Source organism: Taudactylus pleione, unplaced genomic scaffold (genome assembly GCF_031769625.1).
Source record: "Taudactylus pleione unplaced genomic scaffold, aTauple2 ptg000225l, whole genome shotgun sequence".
Taxonomy (NCBI): domain Eukaryota; kingdom Metazoa; phylum Chordata; class Amphibia; order Anura; family Myobatrachidae; genus Taudactylus; species Taudactylus pleione.
The window spans coordinates 3,595,035-3,614,008 of record NW_028284627.1 but is presented as its reverse complement, the minus strand read 5'-3'; the positions used below and the strand labels follow the sequence as shown (position 1 = coordinate 3,614,008).

Genomic DNA, 18,974 nt, shown 5'->3' with positions numbered 1-18,974 from the left:
ATTACCTTTGTCTCTGTTACACATCTTTAAGGTTGGGTACAGACTAGGCGACCCGCTCATCTGACGCCCGATGGTACGACGGCACGATATAACGCGCTGCATGATCCGGTGAACGAGCATATCGTTCACCTGCACCATTCACTTCACTGGCATCGACAGCTGGGTTGCTGCGTCGGCTGTGCATGCAACGACCCCGATTTTGGCACACGGGAGCGCGCATAGTGCATACACATTAGATGATCCAGACGATGTGTCGGTCCAATACGGCATATCGTCCGAGAAATCTTCTAGTGTGTACTCGGCATAACACCATCTAAAACCTTCATGTCATTTGTATGCAAATAGGATAAAAGTCTTGCAATACAGTAGCTTTGCAATAGCTTGGGAGCGTAGCCTGGGAGTGTGGGTGATCAGCACAGAGGTCCGAATATAATACAAATGCAGACGTAAGGTAAAGGCGTATAACCACCTAGGTGTTTTTTTTCACACCGAGATGAGGCACAGAGTTTGAGGTTAGCCTCCCTTTAATGTGGAATGCCTTTTGAGTAAGTATAGTGTGTGTAAATAAAAGTGCCTAAAAAAAATAAAAAAAAATGAATAAAATTAATTAATTTGCAATTAGCCACACATGGTAGTTTTTAATTAAAAAACAACTTTCTTCATTGCTATCCTTGTTGCTTCTTCATACCCCATTACTATCTGCGACTGCGAGTGTAGTCACTGAGGGGGGGATGTACTAAGCCTTGGGGGTAAATTTACTAAGATGGGAGCTCTATTTAAGAAGTGATGTTGCCCATAGCAACCAATCAAGTCTACTTCCCATTTATCTAGCACCTTCTAGAAGATAATACCTGGAATCTGATTGGTTGCTATGGGCAACATCACTTCTTATTAGAACTCTTATCTTAGTAAATATACCCCTTGGCGAGTGATAAAGTACCAACCAATCAGCTCCTGTCATTTTTTAATCACAGCCTGTAAAGTGACAGGAGCTGATTGGTTGGTACTTTATCACTCTCCACTTTATCACTCTGCAAGGCTCCCCCTGAGTCTCTTTGTTTACTGGGTATCTATATACAGTGGAGGTAGCCTGTCTTTGGGTGAGCAGTACTCAGCTCAGGTTATATTGCCTCCTTAGGAACCAGCAATATCATGGTGCCTCAGTGCTGTCATCGTCTCTTAGGGAGATGAGTGAATATAGGTGCAGTCCACAACTGCTTGAAAGCCCTGTCTGTGCCCCGAGCCTCCAGCTGTTTCAGAAAAATGAAAACGTCTTCATATAAAAGAAAATTAAACTTGACACTGAATTTGTTGACTCTGAATAGTGATGATGAGCGTAATAAACTTGGGGTTGGGGTGGTGGGTGGGGGGGGGAGAGTGAATGCTGTTAGCACTTCAGAGCCTCTGTGATACGGTAAAATAATGGAGCACTTAGCAGTAATTTGAGAATGTCAGGAGAAAGCAAATCACATTCCTGCCGCATGGTTTCCTTGTGATCTTAGAACAGGATATTGAAGCCTCCTAGCATTTCCCATGCACTTAGTTTAACCCTCTTGTCTGCCACGGAGGAAGACAGAGTGTTGCAGAGCTGACTATGCCAGCCAAGAGGATGAACAGCTTGAATACAATGGGGCTCACCCACTTTAAATGACATAATCAGGACCCCCCACCTCTACTCCCCCCACACACACACACACATGCACCCCTCCCCCACACACACACCTGGTCCCTAGTACAACATCAAGGTCCAAACATATATAATATAGTGAATGTAACAGAAATAATTAATAGACCCAGGTGATTACCGTAAGAATAGTCGTCACTGGGGTCAATCCAATTAGGGGTGTGAGTTGGGTCCTGCCAGCCATTCTCACGGCGAACTCGCGCTACGAATTTAATTGGCAATCCAATTCCAAACTGGCATTAATTTTTCTGAGGAAAACTGATCTTTTTTTTTTGTGCGGTAGAGAACAGACCTTGGGGTAAAGTGCAGAACCTCTGGTACATGCTTTCCATTTAATAATCATGCACTTGGAGGGGTTTAAAAAGCATAATTTGGCTAATAAAGACATGTCTGCTTACAGGTGAATTTCTCTAAATGGCTCAATAATTGGTTAATAGATAGAGGACAGGTATGTGGAGGTGTAAATGATGTGGGGCAGGTATATGGAGGTGTAAATGATGTGGGGACAGGTATGTGGAGGTGTAAATGATGTGGGGACAGGTATGTGGAGGTGTAAATGATGTGGGGACAGGTGGGTAAATAATGTGGGACAGGTATGTGGAGGTGTAAATGATGTAGGACAGGTATATGGAGGTGTAAATAATGTGGGACAGGTATGTGGAGGTGTAAATAATGTGGGGACAGGTATGTGGAGATGTAAGTGATGTAGGACAGGTATGTGGTGGTGTAAATGATATAGGACAGGTATGTGAAGGTGTAAATGATTTGGGGACAGGTATGTGGAGGTGTTAATTATGTGGGGACAGGTAAGTGGAGGTGTAAATGATGTGGGATAGGTATGTCAAGGTGTAAATAATGTGTGGACAGGTAAGTGGAGGTGTAAATGATGGGGGGCAGGCATGTGGAGGAGTAAATGATGTGGGACAGGTATGTTGAGGTGTAAATGATTTGGGGACAGATATGTGGAGGTGTTGATGTGGCACAGGTATGTGGAGATGTAAATGATGTGTGACAGGTATGTGGTGGCGTAGATGATGGGGGACAGATATGTGGAGGTGTAAATGAGGTGGGACAGGCATGTGGAGGAGTAAATGATGTGGGACAGGTATGTGGAAGTGTAAATGATTTGGGGACAGATATGTGGAGGTGTTGATGTGGGACAGGTATGTGGAGATGTAAATGATGTGTGATAGGTATGTGGTGGCGTAGATGATGGGGGACAGATATGTGGAGGTGTAAATGAGGTGGGACAGGCATGTGGAGGAGTAAATGATGGGAGACAGGTATGTGGAGGTGTAAATGATTTGGGGACAGATATGTGGAGATGTTGATGTGGGACAGGTATGTGGAGATGTAAATGATGTGTGACAGGTATGTGGTGGCGTAAATGATGGGGGACAGATATGTGGAGGTGTAAATGAGGTGGGACAGGTATGTGGAGGTGTAAATGAGGTGGGACAGGTATGTGAAGGTGTAAATAATGTGGGACAGGTATGTGGAGGTATAAATGATGTGGAACAGGTATGTGGAGGTGTAAGTGATGTGGGACAGGTATGTGGAGGTGTAAATGATGTGGGACAGGTATGTGGAGGTGTAAATGATGTGGGACAGGTATGTGGAGGTGTAAATGATGTGGGACAGGTATGTGGAGGTGTAAATAATGTGGGACAGGTATGTGGAGGTGTAAATAATGTGGGACAGGTATGTGGAGGTGTAAATAATGTGGGACAGGTATGTGGAGGTGTAAATAATGTGGGACAGGTATGTGGAGGTGTAAATGATGTGGGACAGGTATGTGGAAGTGTAAATGATGTGGGACATGTATGTGGAGGTGTAAATGATGTGGGGACATGTATGTGGAGGTGTAAATGAGGTGGGACAGGTATGTGGAGGTGTAAATAATGTGGGACAGGTATGTGGAGGTGTAAATAATGTGGGACAGGTATGTGGAGGTGTAAATGATGTGGGACAGGTATGTGGAGGTGTAAATGATGTGGGACAGGTATGTGGAGGTGTAAATAATGTGGGACAGGTATGTGGAGGTGTAAATGATGTGGGACAGGTATGTGGAGGTGTAAATGATGTGGGACATGTATGTGGAGGTGTAAATGATGTGGGGACAGATATGTGGAGGTGTAAATGATGTGGGGCAGGTATGTGGAGGTGTAAATGATGTGGGACAGGTATGTGGAAGTGTAAATGATGTGGGACATGTATGTGGAGGTGTAAATGATGTGGGGACAGATATGTGGAGGTGTAAATGAGGTGGGACAGGTATGTGGAGGTGTAAATAATGTGGGACAGGTATGTGGAGGTGTAAATGATGTGGGACAGGTATGTGGAGGTGTAAATGATGTGGGACAGGTATGTGGAGGTGTAAATGATGTGGGACAGGTATGTGGAGGTGTAAATGATGTGGGACAGGTATGTGGAGGTGTAAATGATGGGGGACAGGTATGTGGAGGTGTAAATGATGTGGGACAGGTATGTGGAGGTGTAAATGATGTGGGACAGGTATGTGGAGGTGTAAATGATGGGGGACAGGTATATGGGGTGTAAATGATGTGAGATGGATTTTAGAACTTACATAGGTAAGAGGCAAAAGTGTTTGTTTCAACTTTTTACAAACTTGTATAACAACACAAAAAAACTACTATACATACATTTTTCTGTACACCAAAATGATGGAAAAATCTCTTGCTTGTTAACCTTTTTTCAAGCATGATTAAGAAAGTACAAAAATCAGTAATTCACACCTTTTAATAAACTCCAGTACTTTCCTTATGGCTAGTAACTGCCTTCTATCTGGTCCTGCTATCTCAGCTGTCACTTTTTTGGGTCCAGGATGGCTTCCCCACTTTTTCATGCCCTTCTCCCAGGTCACAATTTGTAGAAGAGTCGTACAACCTTGCTGCGAGTATGGCAAATTGGCATATGAAATTGGATCTCGCATTTCTTGGGTGAAGCATCCGTAAGTTTCATAAAACAAACTCACTTTTGCAAACTAACACCTAATTGGATAGACCCCACTATGTCCTTCATGCCTGTACCAAACAACAGGACAGGTGGTTTTTATTTCAACATCCTTTGGGAGCATTTAATGAATCTATAAGGAGTTTTCTGTAAATGAACTGGTGATATCATTCAAGATATGAAGATATCTGAGATACAGTATGAGTTTGGTGTTAGGGGTGAAGGGGGAACTTTTTTTTGCTGTACATACCAGACTTCCTGTCAGTTCACCTTACTTTAGGACTCTGCTGGGCATAGATTACAACTTTTTAATATGTTTGGGGGTGCATGTATTACCCCTTTCCCATATGCCATGCATAGACATGGTTAGGTTCAAGACAAATTTTGGGGTGCACTCAAGCACCCACAGACCTCATTCCCTTTACTTCTGGGAGTCGTTGAAAGTCTGAAATTGCTCGCACACAGCTTTCCAACAATGCAGGAACCATGTTCAACATCCTAAATGTGCTTTTAACCATGACATCCTCATAACGTAGCGATAGCTTGTCCATGTGATGCGCTAACGCCGGGTACACACTAGACGATATGTCGCATATTGGGCACGTCGTCTTGTGTGCACCCTCACTGCCACTGATGATGCGCGCTCCCGCAGGTCTGATAGGCGACATAGTCAGCGGGGGCCATGCTGCTGAATGCATCTCGCCGGGTCCCGTCGCTTACGAGGTGTGTGCCGGCCTTAAGATATTTATATTCAAACTTAGAATCATTGAATGCCAGTGGGGGGATCTGCAGAACTGCATACCTTCCAACTATACCATTTTTAGCCGGTACAGTACCATTTTTTAATGGTCTGTACCGGCAAACGGGCTGTACTGTTTTTTACCGGGTGGGTACAATCTCCCACGGGGCTCCCGCAGCGCTGCTGAGTGACAGGTGGCTCCGTCCTCTCTGCAGTCTGCACTGACGCTGACATGACGTCATCACGTCAGTGCACAATAGGGCAAGACAGTGTACCAAACAGTACTCATGGACATGCCCCTTTTATTATATGGTCACGCCCCCTCTATATGTTCACGCCCCCGTACTGGGTTTTAACTGAGAAATGTTGGAGGGTATAGAACTGCACATCAGAACCCGGATGCTTTATGAAAAATGGGGTAGGACACGCAGAGTTAATTTTCTTTTATGACCAATCAGGCTACAGAAATATTACAAAAATATGTTTTAAGGATTTTGTTGTCCTTTCAAGAGAATGCCCACATTTTCATGTAACATTACTATACAAACCAAAGCAAGTGATGCTGAAAAGGTCGGTGTGTGTATATACTTAATTAAATATGTCCACCACACTTTCACCACTCAACAAATTGCCATGTTAGGAAGGAGTTCTTTCTTCCACAGAGTGAGTGACAAGCGGCAAGATTTGCTCTGCAGAAATAAACAGTAGATGCCTACACAGGACCAGGCCTAGTGATGTCACAGCAGCTGCAATTACTGCACTCTCAACGTTTTTGTGTATGTACCAAATCATATTTACAACCCCGTCATAAATAATGTTTGTAATAAAATAGGGAGATAATACTTTAATAAGGTGGAATGTCTGGCTAACTGGGAACAACGGGCCTGATTCACTAGGGATCGCTATTGCGATCGCAGCTGTGATTACGCACGGTCTGCTTTGAAAATATGCTAATGAATGCAAACGAAAAGCCATCGCACAGCCAGCATAGAGATTACCGCTATCTCACATCCGTAATAACATCGGCCCCTCACGTACAATTACAGCAGCTCTGACCTGTCTCAGAAATTGCAAGTCTCGTCGCACGCAGTGAGTACACAAGCTGCGTATGCCGTCTCAGTGGCTAATTAATGCACGCCCATGCAACGGCGTTCAAACGGACAGACACGCCTGCGTTTCTCCGACCACCCCACGTCACCAGCCCCAAACACTCACAGCCTGTCGCTCACTCTGCGATGGCTTTCATTCTGCTTCTGTGGTCGCAAAGAGATCGCATACACAGTACGCACCATCGATCGATCTGCGTGCGATGTTGCAATCCATGCTGAATCAGGCCCAATGTACTGTACCTTCATTGTTCATATAGAAGATAGAGGCTTAGCGGTGCTTTAGGGGAAAATGATATAAATAGGCAACAGGCCTGCTCATACTGTCTGGAGTGTGAGAATGTCCTACAACCAACACATGGATGTTTTTGGCTTCAAAATAAAGATCCTACCACAACCACATAAAGCACGTCAGAATAACCACTGGCATGTGACAAGGAAATTAGTCAGTCGGGAATGGCATTTACGGCATGAGCCACGGGCGCTGTGTGTGCTACATCACAGCTCATGGACGTAGCTAATCACTCCGATTAATGTGTGTGGTTGAAATAAAAGTTTGGCGTCCAGCAAATAGAGAACGTACACTCACTTCCAAACCATCTAACCAGAGACCCTACAGGACAGATCATGCTGACTGTCAGCCATCAGGGTTGGTGATTGGCTGTTAAAAATTGGCAACAGAATGTAGACATTATACTCCTTGTACAGCTCACGATGATGATTTCCTGTCTTCTCAAAAGGAAATTCCTTATGGAAACCTTCATTCTCTTCACCACGGAAAAAATTGGTCATGCCATTTTATTTCAGTTATTTCTTTTTAGTCAGAAATAATTAACAAAGTGCATATCATGTACATTACCAATGTGATCATTCACAAGAACTGCTAGACATGACTCAAATCATGTAGTTATAGATGGGTTTCCACAAGTCTTTAAAATAGGGAGAGGTCTATTATTTAGGTGATGTCGCTAGTAGGTCTTAGTGAATTAATACTGGTGCTGCCTTCAAAATGGCTGCCTCCACTGGACATAGGTAGTGGGAGCACGTCACAGTTTTGCACAAAATCCACTAACAATGAAATGTGACAGAAGTTGCGCTTAGTTCAGCTATTACTTCAGAGTAACTTATTTATTTCTGAACGTGTGTGTTTGTGCGTGGGCGCGCGCAAGCAAACACATTTGAGAAACCGTCTCTTAAATATTCAGGCGACACAAGAAACCACCAGGTTTCAGTGTTTTCCATCCCCTTGGTTCCTAATCTTTGTTAAACTAGCAGGTCTGGGGAGTGCAGCACACAGGTCCTTTCCCACGCTAGTTCACAAGATCCATTCTAGTTGCAAATAATGCTGAAGAATCTCTGGAATCCCATTTATCTTGTACCATGAAAGTTGATGCAAAACACGTCAGATGCTTAACCCTTCGGGGACCAGGGCTACCAGGGCACAGCAGCACAATGCCTTGCGGGCGCTGCCGGCACCCACGGAGTTAAGCAGACAGGTATCTTGGGGTGGGGGGGCAGATGCAGATTGTCTGGCTTTCTACGGAAGGAAATTTTAAAACAATTTCTAAGTCAGAAAAAAAAAAAGTATGATTGGAAACTAAGACAATTGGTAAAGGCGAGTACTGTTACATGGAATTAGGTGAACAAGGTGTAAGATGTAACAGAAATGTACTGTTGTAAGGGGTGAACACAAGGTATAAAGTGTTTGTGTTTGAAATACATGTCTGTTCCTGAGGAGGGCATTCTGCAGGAAGAGTATGCTTATGTGGAGTCCCAATTGATTATCAAGCATTTGATCAGGCACATAATACTTAATCCTCCTGTGTTCGGATCAGCGATAACTGAACGCTGGATGGATTATGCTCTATTGTTAGATTTTACTTGGCTAATGTATCCTCGATTAACTGATTATTTGCTTTAGATGTTAGAGCGCAGGTGGATTTAAATGGCCTAAGTTACATTTATTATATATCCAGGAACATTTAATGAAAATGGTACTGATGAGCAGCTGCATTAAATATAGATTGAAATCCGTACAACAATTCAAGATATATATGACAACTAAGAATAGTAGTGATAAATATACATCATATATCGCTCCTGCCGCCCCCCCCCCTCCCCTCGAAAAGCAGGCTCCTGGGAGGTGCGAAAAAACCCCCCCTCAAATCCCCGCAGGGAACCGGTAATATCTGCATTCTGAAGCGGGGACAAGGCCAAAATAACACGTTGCACCCCCAACTGCGCTGTTATATCCCCGACTACGCCACAAACCCCCCCCTGCCACTATCCCGCTATGCCGACCTGGCTGCTCTATCCCAGAACGTCAGCAAACATGATCTACATGGTGTAGTGCCACTTACCTGCATCCAGGGACCGGAGATCGGTGCTCCGGTGATGTCCTCTGGGGTTCCAGTCTGCTGGTCTCCGAGCTCCTGCACTGTGACCCTGGTCAGTTGCTGCATAGAACAGCTGAGGGGGGTGGTTGCGGTATCTGTCGGCGGCGCATACGCAGAAACCATTCTCCCTGTGTTTTTCAGAAAAAGTGTGTGGATGGGATTTGCAGGGACAGAGCTTTATCTCGAGCTCTGGGCCTGATTCAGAGCCGCTCGTAAGCGGCCGCTCGTTTGCTACGAGCGATGTTCGCACATCGTAATGCGCATGCGCCAACCAGTCAGTGCGGTCGGAAATCGAGCGCTCGCAAAATAGCGAGTGCCTGCTAATTTGAGTGACAGGATGAGGCGTTTGTGGGTGGTAACAGGGGAAGGTGCTTGAAAACGGGGGGGGTGGAGATCCGAACGCAGGCGTGCCAAATGGTCAAAACGGGCGTTTTAAGGGTGTGCATAATTAACAAAGCAGCGTCATGGACCACGTCACTTGGTTTGTTTCTTAGCCTGAACTGTTCGCATGATTGCGGTAGGAAAATCCTACCACAAGCACTGCGAGCAGTTCAGACGCCTTTCGATGTACTCGATTAATCAAATAAATAGCGGAGATGACGTAGGATGCGAGCGGCCAGGGGGCGTCTTTACAAAATAGCGAGCGCATGTTTCGTTCGCTCGCTCAGACATAGAGGCGTCAACAGACCGCAAAGAGCGAGCGCTCAATTTAAATAGCCGGCCACTTTTTCTGAACGAGCGAGCGCAAATAGCGTCCGGCTCTGAATCAGGCCCTCTGTCCCTGCATGCGGATGTTAGTACATCTATGATATATTTCCTAAATTCGCAAAACTAATTTAGTCGGAAATATCACATTACAACCGTATTTTAAATGTGGAGTGTAGTAAATAGGGCCCTATAAGACTATTGTAAAACCCAAAATTCACCCAGCCAATGTGAAAGTTGCAGGCTATTATGTTGATAAAATTCCTGTAAAAGGTACAGTACCTGCCTTGTGACACTGATATAAAGAGGGAAACAGTTTAAAACATCTCTACCGATTGTGGACAAAGAGGTGCAGCCAAGTTTAGTATTAAGTTCCTGTGACGAGATTAATTTAATAATGAAAAAAAGTATTCATGGTGACATCACATGTAGAAGAGGAGTGCAAATGATTGTTTAAGGAATACAGCGATATGTTTGAAGGCTTAGGTTATCTGCCTGGTGAGCATAACATAAACACAAGTTCCTCCAGTGATTCACCCCTGTAGAAAAGTGCCATTTGCACTGAGAGAAAAACTAAAATAAAGAGGTAAACTGCATGGGAGCCTTCAGTGTGATAGAGAACGTTGTTGAGCCTTCAGAAAGGGTGAGCTTATTAATAATTGTGGAATTCAGAATATGTCTGGATCCAAGAGATTTAAACAAAGCCATTAAAACGGGAGCATTTCAAACTACCAATCAGAGATGACATCATGTCGCAATTGTGTAGAATGGGAAGATAATACCGTGAATCACTGGTCTGTAGTGAGGGGGTGGGGCTAAAATTTACATAATTTTAGTCCCGCCCACAGACCAATGATTTGCGGCATCTTGCAGTGACATAGAGGATTTTAATGACGTGACAGTCCGGCCCCGCCCCCTAAAGCGAGCAACCTTTGGGCTTCTGCTGAAGAGGAGACTTTCCAAGTAGGCAAGCATGAAATATATGGGATATTGTCTGCTCTAGAAGTATACAAGGCTTATCTTTTAAGAAAAGAGGATGTGATGTTAATGCATTAGATATATGCCTAATATTTATAGACACTCCCTTACTTAATGTGAAAGCCTGTATCTTTAGCGACGGCCTCTAGCACCATGGGAAATGCTGGGGAGTGGGTGTAGTCCTGTGTACAGAGCGTGTATAGTATTGTAATGGCTGAATTAAGAAGCATTGCAGTTATTACTCATGTGCCAGTGTGCTTATACATAGAAACACAAGCAAAACACTTGTGAATTTAAAAGGGGCGGCGTGCATATAAGAATGCGGGCAGATTTTAAGGTGGACTTTGGACAAATATAGACAGGGCTTATTTTTTCCTGATTATGTGTAAATGTAGGGTGGTATTTAATTTGTTTAGGTGTTGAGTCAAGAAGCACCTTTTGTACTGGTCTGTAACAATTTTTAGTTTACTTCTGTCCAATGACTCATTTTAAAAGTGCTATAATAAGTTGGAAGGGGTTGAGATAAAACTATTTACACAATTATGTTACTTTAAACTTAAAGGCAGTGTTGGAAATGAGGAAACAGGATGTCTGCTCTTTAAAACTTGTGTTTTTGAATAAGCACGGTTCAGTATATAACTCTTAGCAAGGGCAAAGCATTGTTAGACATAAGGAGCATCTCAGCACTTATGTTTAAAGGGCTTAACATGTACAGTAACTTTACAGTAGGAGAGTTCTGTCAGTATTTTGGTACTATGCATTTCAGTTAATTTGTCAGCACCTGAAGAACAATATCAAATTTACCATGTTTACTTCTAACTGAAATAAATAGTAGGTAAAGCAGATGCAGGTAGCCTGTGACTCTCCAGGTTTGACAGGACCTTTGGGCAGACATATTGCTTAGTGTGTACCCAGCTATAGACTTGTTTAAGGCGCTCCCTAAATCATTGCAAAAATTAATCTACTGTATTCCACTTAAGCATATCCAGACATTTATTTACAACGGTCATTATTTTTGCAGGATTGCCTTAAAGCTTGTCAAGAACAGATCGAGTCTGTGCTGGTCAGCAGTCTTCGGCAAAACAGACAGCAAGCACAACAGAGGAACTCTGCCAAGTCCGTTGACGAACTGGATCAGGCCACCACCCCTACAGACGTGCGAGACATCAACCTGTGAGGAGTTCTGCAGTGAAAGAATCTTTACCTTGTTCTGTATTTTTGGAACAAACCCATTTATATCTGCTCCCACTTAGAAAAAAAAAATATTTAAAAAACTATTTTAAATACAAAAAAAAAAGGAAAAAAACTGAATTATTAAGTGTTTGGTGCCTGTGATGTCCTTTTAGAAGGGAATCCCACAATATATTTGATAATTGCTGTTCTTATTATATATTGTTAAATTTAAGTGCTTATATAAGCATAAACTAGCTAGAAAATTTGTAAGCCTGCATTTGTGGGATGACACTTAGATATACTTTTTTTATATTGTAGTCGCTTACACCTCTTGATAGATGTCAGAGAGGGCGTGAGTGCGGTATTTGTGGTTTTCATTTTGTAGATTGCAAAGCAAAAGACTAATGGATTCTAGGAGGGCAAAGTAAGGAATGATCCCTATACAGATTGAAGCATTTTTTTGGATGTTCTACGATCATGTGGGATTGGCTATATTTTTATTGTTATCTAAAGAGAGGTGCTTTCTGAATCTCCTATTTAGTTCTGTTTACTTTTGCTGTCTATGGTAGCTGCTACCGAAAAAAAGATGCTTTATTTTTGCAAGCCTAAGGCAGGTGTTTTTTTATGTAATGTTTTAAAATTCCCATTTTTTTTTTTTTTAAATAGTGTTTTTTTTTTTTTAGAGAACATTTGGGTTTTGAGGGGGGGCTCACGTAGCCAACTGTGGAACCGATAAATACAAGGGCTTGTATATGGGATTGGATTTTAAAAATATTGTATTTTGTCCTTACAAGCTAAAAAATGTAAGGTACTCCTTACTCCTTGCCACAAGAAATTGGAATGCATTGCCTTTATTTGGAACCTTCATTCAACAGATTTAAAGGGGATATCAAAACAAACTTTTTCAATAAATTTTTTAGCTAATGAAAAAAAAAAACATTGAACATGGTTGTAAAAACCATACCATTCTGACCTTGCAGTCAGCTTTCCATTATAGGTGCCAAAATCTAAATGGTTAAAGTGGCATTCAACACACATGATTTTTTTTTTTTTTAAGCTAAAGGATATTATAAAACAGAAATAATATTTTGGGTAGATATCCCCTTAAAAAAATATCCCTTTTTTCTCTAATTCTGCTAGTATTTTATATGGTTGGTCTGCAGCTAGCATTATTGTAAACCATTTCATTGGAAAAAAAGCACTTTGAAATTGTTCCTAAGGGATAAATGAGATGGTTTATGAAAATTGTGCCGACCCAATCGCGTCATTTTAGTCTGCGTCCATGCACCCCACTGCCGGACACATCTTACGGTGTTGCTGGATCCTTCGACACCTGCCTTAGATGACATTCCTTTAACAACATTCCGGATACACAAGAAACTAAAGTATTGTTGATGTTCTGTAATGACCCTGAAGGAGGTTTACCCCTTTGGTTGCCTTTGTTACTAGTTCCCAAGGCCATGCAGGGTTAGCTAATTATTTTAGACATTTTTATGAAATTTTTGGCAGCAAATGGTAAACACCTAGAAATTTGTTGCGTGAAAAAAAAGTGTACCAGCGTACTTGAATTGTATTTTTCTTCTCCTTCCTTATTGTAGTTGCTCCAGCAAATCGGCATCATTTTATTTTATGTTCCTTATGCTGGTGCAATTTATTTTATTTTTTATTATTATTAAAAAAATTTTTTTTTTTTTTTTTTTGCACAATGGTATGACACAGTTGACACATTTGTTAAGCTGTTGCTTAAAAAAAAGAAAAAAAAAGTTGTTTGCTAATTTAGTCAGAAAAAGAAATTTGATTGGTTGAAAGAAAGACCATTAAAAACATGGGTTTGTCATGTGTTGGCTACAAGTGCTGGTATGAGGAGTGAGTAAATATATATATTTTTTTTATTTGTTTTTTGCGCTGCTAAGGAGCTATGATTTGTTTCATTCTTATTCACATTAACAGTACTTAGCTGTATTGTTTCACTGAGTGTGCTGCTATTTTATAAACATTTTTATAATATATTATTTTACTGCTTAAAATTTCCAATCCTGAAGTAAGTAGATGGTTAAGTAGACAAAAGAGGATTTTTGATTACTGGAAATGCCTTTGTACAGCTTTTTTTTTTCTTCATCTAAAAGAATGTTAATGACTTTTTATCTGATCACACCCTATAAAGATGGTAGACTTACCTCAGGTTTACTGGATACAAAATGGTTCTTTTTTTTTTTTTACATTACCAATACCTCACACTTTTACAGTTTTTTTCTGGGAGCTTAGTGCAATGGTGCTAATGCAGCAGGGATTTGTGTTTGCACTCAAGACCTTGCTACTCATTTCCCTATTAGTTTGTAATAATAATGGGGAGGGGGATATCTTACATTTTTCCCCTCTTGGGGTACACAAAATAAGCATGCTGTGATGACTAGTAATATGCGTAAACGTGCTGCCTTTATTAGCAATTGTACGTAACTCTAAATTCCACCTCCCCAATTGGAACTGGTAATATTTGAACCTGCTGTTCCAATGAACTCTTCCCCGGCAGTCCTACACACGATTTGGCGTAAAAAGCCACCAATCGCACTTAAGATCTATCTTACATCTTTTTTTTTTTTTTTTCCAGGGCATCGGGTCCCAGATTGTCAAATCTGCCCTACTGCATGGCAGATCTGATGATGCAATGTGCGACCAGCGGGGACGCGCATCGTAATCGTGAGTGGGGACTAACGATTTACTCTCAATTTGGCCATATTTTACACAATCTGTTGTTCCAATGTGTCGGAATCGGCCAGATCGGGTAAAATATCGCTATGTGTGTGGCCAGCATTACACTTGAATGGGACCAAATAAAAACACCAAACACAAAAATAAACCCCTAAAGCGCAGTTTTATTTACTGACCAAAAAGAGACCAAAATCATTAGAAGAATTTAAGCAAATGAAGTCACTCAGCATTTACAGCATGGTTTATTTTTACAGATGTGCCCAGCTACATAGTTACTGCCTACGCAGCAAATCGTGTCACGCATGGTGCAAGGCATTCGTCTGCAAGCGGATACGTGCCCTGCGATCGCACCCGCGCCACTATAAGATTGCATGGTGCGATCACAGTGCGCACCATAGCGTACTGTAGCTCGAACGGCTAAGATGTACTGTAGCTAGGCACATCTGTAGGTGCGTTACTGTAAACCACCATTATGCCTGCCTGTTCCACCCAGCCGTGCGGTGGCATGGCAGAATTTGAAAGTTAAAGGCACTTCGATATGTGTGGTTTGACGTGATCGCAACTTGTGCTGCTTTCAATACAACGGCAGCATAAGTCTCCCCTACCTCTGTTTCCTAGGTAAATGGATTGAGAAGCAGCATATGCTTTCCAGAACAATTTTTTTTTGTTGTTGTTTTTTTTCCGCTTATCATTTTTGGGGCTTAAAAAGGTCAGTAAATTGTCATTAGCACCTTTTAGGAGGGGAAAAAAAAACTTTTATATTCTAGTTTTAGGAGTTAAGGGAATGGCATACCATGTATATAAAAGCATGACGATATTCAAAATCTCACGCTCAGATTGGGTATATGGCATTTTCACAAACCGCTAAGAGGAGCATAGCATCAGCTAGAAGATTTTTACAGTAGTGATCGATAAAATGTAAAAATAGACCATACTTTACAGTTTGCATTTCTGGATTGGAAGAAATTTAGTTATATACTGAAGTGAAGTATGTAACTATCAAACAGCTGCTAGACAACCCAGAATCCAATCTCGCGATGTGAACTCTAGAAAGGTTAACAGAGATGTTCTAGGCATTGCAAATTGCCTCAGCAACAATATTATGGTGTTGGGCAAATCACTCTTGTGTACGTCACTTTTCTCGCTTAGGTTACTGTACCTAGAAGAGGCCATGATTTCATACTGGTCATGGCAATTTACACTTTGTGATAATTAGGATACAGTGACCTGGGATTTAAAGCGATACAAAATGTGTAACCTTTCTGGATTGATAATGATTCACACGAATGAGACATTGTACGTAATTTAATTTGTTCTGTTAATGACACCAGCACGATAACCTTGTGTCTTGGCTTGAAGCCGATATGTAACAAGGTATTTTCTATCACATTTCTTGCGTTTTGTGACCTTTTAACCATTGAGTGTAACAGAAAGTGCATTTAGGGCAGAAGTAGGGAACCTGTGTCTTTCGAGCTGTTGGCGAACTACAAGTCCCAGTGACCTTTTGCCAATCAGTAACAGCAGCTGGAAAGTTCCCCAGGTGGCCTAAGTCTAATTTAGGAAGTTATAAATGTGCTAGTCATTTGTGGTAATTGTGTAGATGTTGAAACATGTTTAATTTAAAAGTTGGAAGAAAAAAAAAAAACAATTAAATATTGGGATGTTGTTTTTGTTTTTTTAAGTATTACATTAAGGCATACGTGTCACAATTGCACACTGTGAGGGAAACCATTTTGTTGATTGAACCAATAATCCGCCTATGGATACACGAGGAGGAAACTCTGTGGTTGTGTCACGATCTGAAAATGAACAAGTGAATTGATAGGTTGCACTTTCATGAATATTGGCAAGGCCAACAAAATGGCTGTCCTCAGTGTGTAGAGAATGCGTACACGCTAAATTTGCCAAAGCCTGACCTCCTGAATTGTTGCCGTTTGAGGGCCTAAATAAGACTGCTAATGTGTACTGCTGCTTCCGGTGGCTAAATGCATTTCATTTGGAGTAAAAATGAAAACAAACTATTATTTATTATTTTCTGCATGTGTTTTCTTCATGGCAAGATGGAATTCTAGGGTTTACTCAATGAAAATGACGCAAGAAAAAGCAGTCAGGGTGGGGAGGGGGAATCTTCTTGTGGTGGCATGACGCTATTTCTTGATAACTCCAGGGGGGGGCGCAAAATACCAAATTCCATGCACTTTGGGGTCAAACTAAGCTGCCAGCCCCAGTTATCAGCCCAGATATAGGACACGGGACGGGGAATTTCAGTGCACAGTATACCCCTTTCCTGTTCTATTTCCAAAGTTTTTACAAATTTGTTGAGTTGACAATGGCGACTATTGTCCAAAGTGCATGTTGTTCGCCATAAACTAATTGTTTGCAGTTTGTGTAGTTTCTTTTGGGGTAGAAGCTGATTTTTGCAATCATGGGTGGAGAACTGGCTTCATGTTGTAAATCGGCAGAACATTTTGTTCTGGAGAGCCGTAAAGCGGTATGTGGAGAAATTCCTATGCCCCAACAAGTCTAGTGAAAAGCCCATCCCTCGTAAAGTTCATCTCTACGTTTGACCTGTATCTGGCTACTGTATGCTTTTGCATTTAAGTGTACAAGGTATATGTCGGAAACTTCAGCAGTTAATGCCCACCCGACATATAGTAATCACAGGATGCCAGACTTATAAAAGTCAGTCTCATTCTGACACCCATTAAAATAAAACCAGCCTGCGGAGGCAGCCATTTTATGACACTGTTTAATAGAGATTTGTCTTTCATCTTGGTTCACAGCACAAAATGGCTGCTTCCACTGTGTCTAGATGACAGATAAACTTTAAGCATCCTTCATATCCATGAAGGTAGGAACATTCAGCTCTTGCCATGTTAGTTACAGAAAAATAAATAACCAAATGTTGTGATACAGATTATGCTGCTGGCCCTGTATTGTTTTTTTGTTTATAAATCACCTTTCTTTTTTCAGTCCTCAAACTCCCCTTCCTTTCATTGGCCAGTGGAATTTTGTTTTTCCACCATGTACCTCAATCATTCTGCACAATCGTCTCATTTGTTTGTTGTTTTTTTTTTTTTTTTGCTTTAATCAAATGTAAGTCAATGTTATTCTCTCACAATGTACTTTACGATAATAAAAGAAAAAGGTGTGGACAATTATATGGTCAGGGAACGATAGAAAGTAGACTTAAATTAAATAATGTTAAAAAAATTTTTTTTTTAGCAAGTACGTGAGATTCCATTTGGTGGATAAGACTCATTGTGTAGGTTTTTTTTTTGTTTGTTTTTTCAATTACATATTGAAAGGTCTTGTCTGTTCAGTGTTAAAGTTGTTTCATTTTTTTTTTTTTATTATTATTATTATTAACATGTTAATTGACTAGTTAAAAAAAGATGGATTAATGAAATGTGTTTTGAGGGGAATAAGAATGCTGTTTGGGCAATAAATTCACCTTGACCTAAAATGACTCGTTTTGCTTCTATTCAAGTTGTTGCTATAAAAGGCCCTCTACTTGAGCAAATAAAAGAAATTATCTCAACAAGAGGGTTTTGGCAGCATGTGAGCGATCGTCTGATGGATATCCCAAAAGGGAAGATAGATAAATACTTTCATATTACATCACATAACAGCTAAGGAATGCGCCAGGCACTCTCAGGGACGGAGGCGCCCTCCGCTTCCTCTCCTTCTTCAGATTAGGCTTCTTCTTCTTCTAAAATGTCAGCGAGGGGGCACACTGACACAGCTATTGGTCAGCTGAAACCATATTTATACAAGATGTGCGTGAATGCCAAATATGCAGAGCATACATATTGTTCCCTACCAAGGGGGGAGTTCATTTTTAAAGCGCTCTACCACCTTTAACTCCTTTGTTGCTATAGAGTGAGAGACACACACACACATACCACATGTCCAAAAGCATGTGAATGTCCTTTCTAATTATTGTTTTTGACCATTTTAGTCACACAGATTGCTAATGGCTTGATACATACAATCAAACATTCAGGATGGGCTGCGATAAAGAGCTCAGTGACTTTTACTGTGGCACGGCCACATTTACAGCAAAACAGTTCTTATTTCTTCCCTGCTAGAGCTGCTCTAGTCAACAATGAGTGCCGTGGGTAAGGTATGATACGTCGACAGTCGTAATGTCGATTTTGACCATGTCGACATCCATGTAGACTGTAATGAAATGTCAACATTTCAGAATGTTGACATATCGTCCCTAGTGGCCCAACTGTGATTTATCTTGCTACCAATGGCCACAGGGTGTCTCCTGGGTCCCAGCGGTCATGTGAATGAATTCCGGGTCAGAGCTGTGGTCCTCCAGCGTTCCAGTGAGCATTTCTCACCTAATCCCTACCCCTCCCTCTTCTGCCTAACCCTAACCTCCTTCACCTCATAGCCTAACCCTAATGTCGGCATTCTGACAATGTCTATATCACAACTGTCAACATTGTCAACCTTTTGACTACATCCAGACAGCCGTTATTGTGGAGTGGAAAGGACTA

The 18,974-nt window shown here is 41.5% G+C and overlaps 1 protein-coding gene across 1 annotated transcript in view; it reads left to right on the top strand.

Moving 5' to 3' along the window:
• The window catches only part of CCND2 (cyclin D2), a 55,613-nt gene extending 37,697 nt beyond the window's left edge, over positions 1–17,916 (top strand). Inside the window, exon 5 of the mRNA XM_088478914.1 lies at positions 11,603–17,916. Within this exon, the coding sequence (XP_088335040.1) occupies positions 11,603–11,758 (156 nt within the window). The 3' untranslated portion in view covers positions 11,759–17,916. The remainder of the gene's footprint in view (positions 1–11,602) is intronic.
• The last annotated feature ends 1,058 nt before the right edge of the window (positions 17,917–18,974 follow it).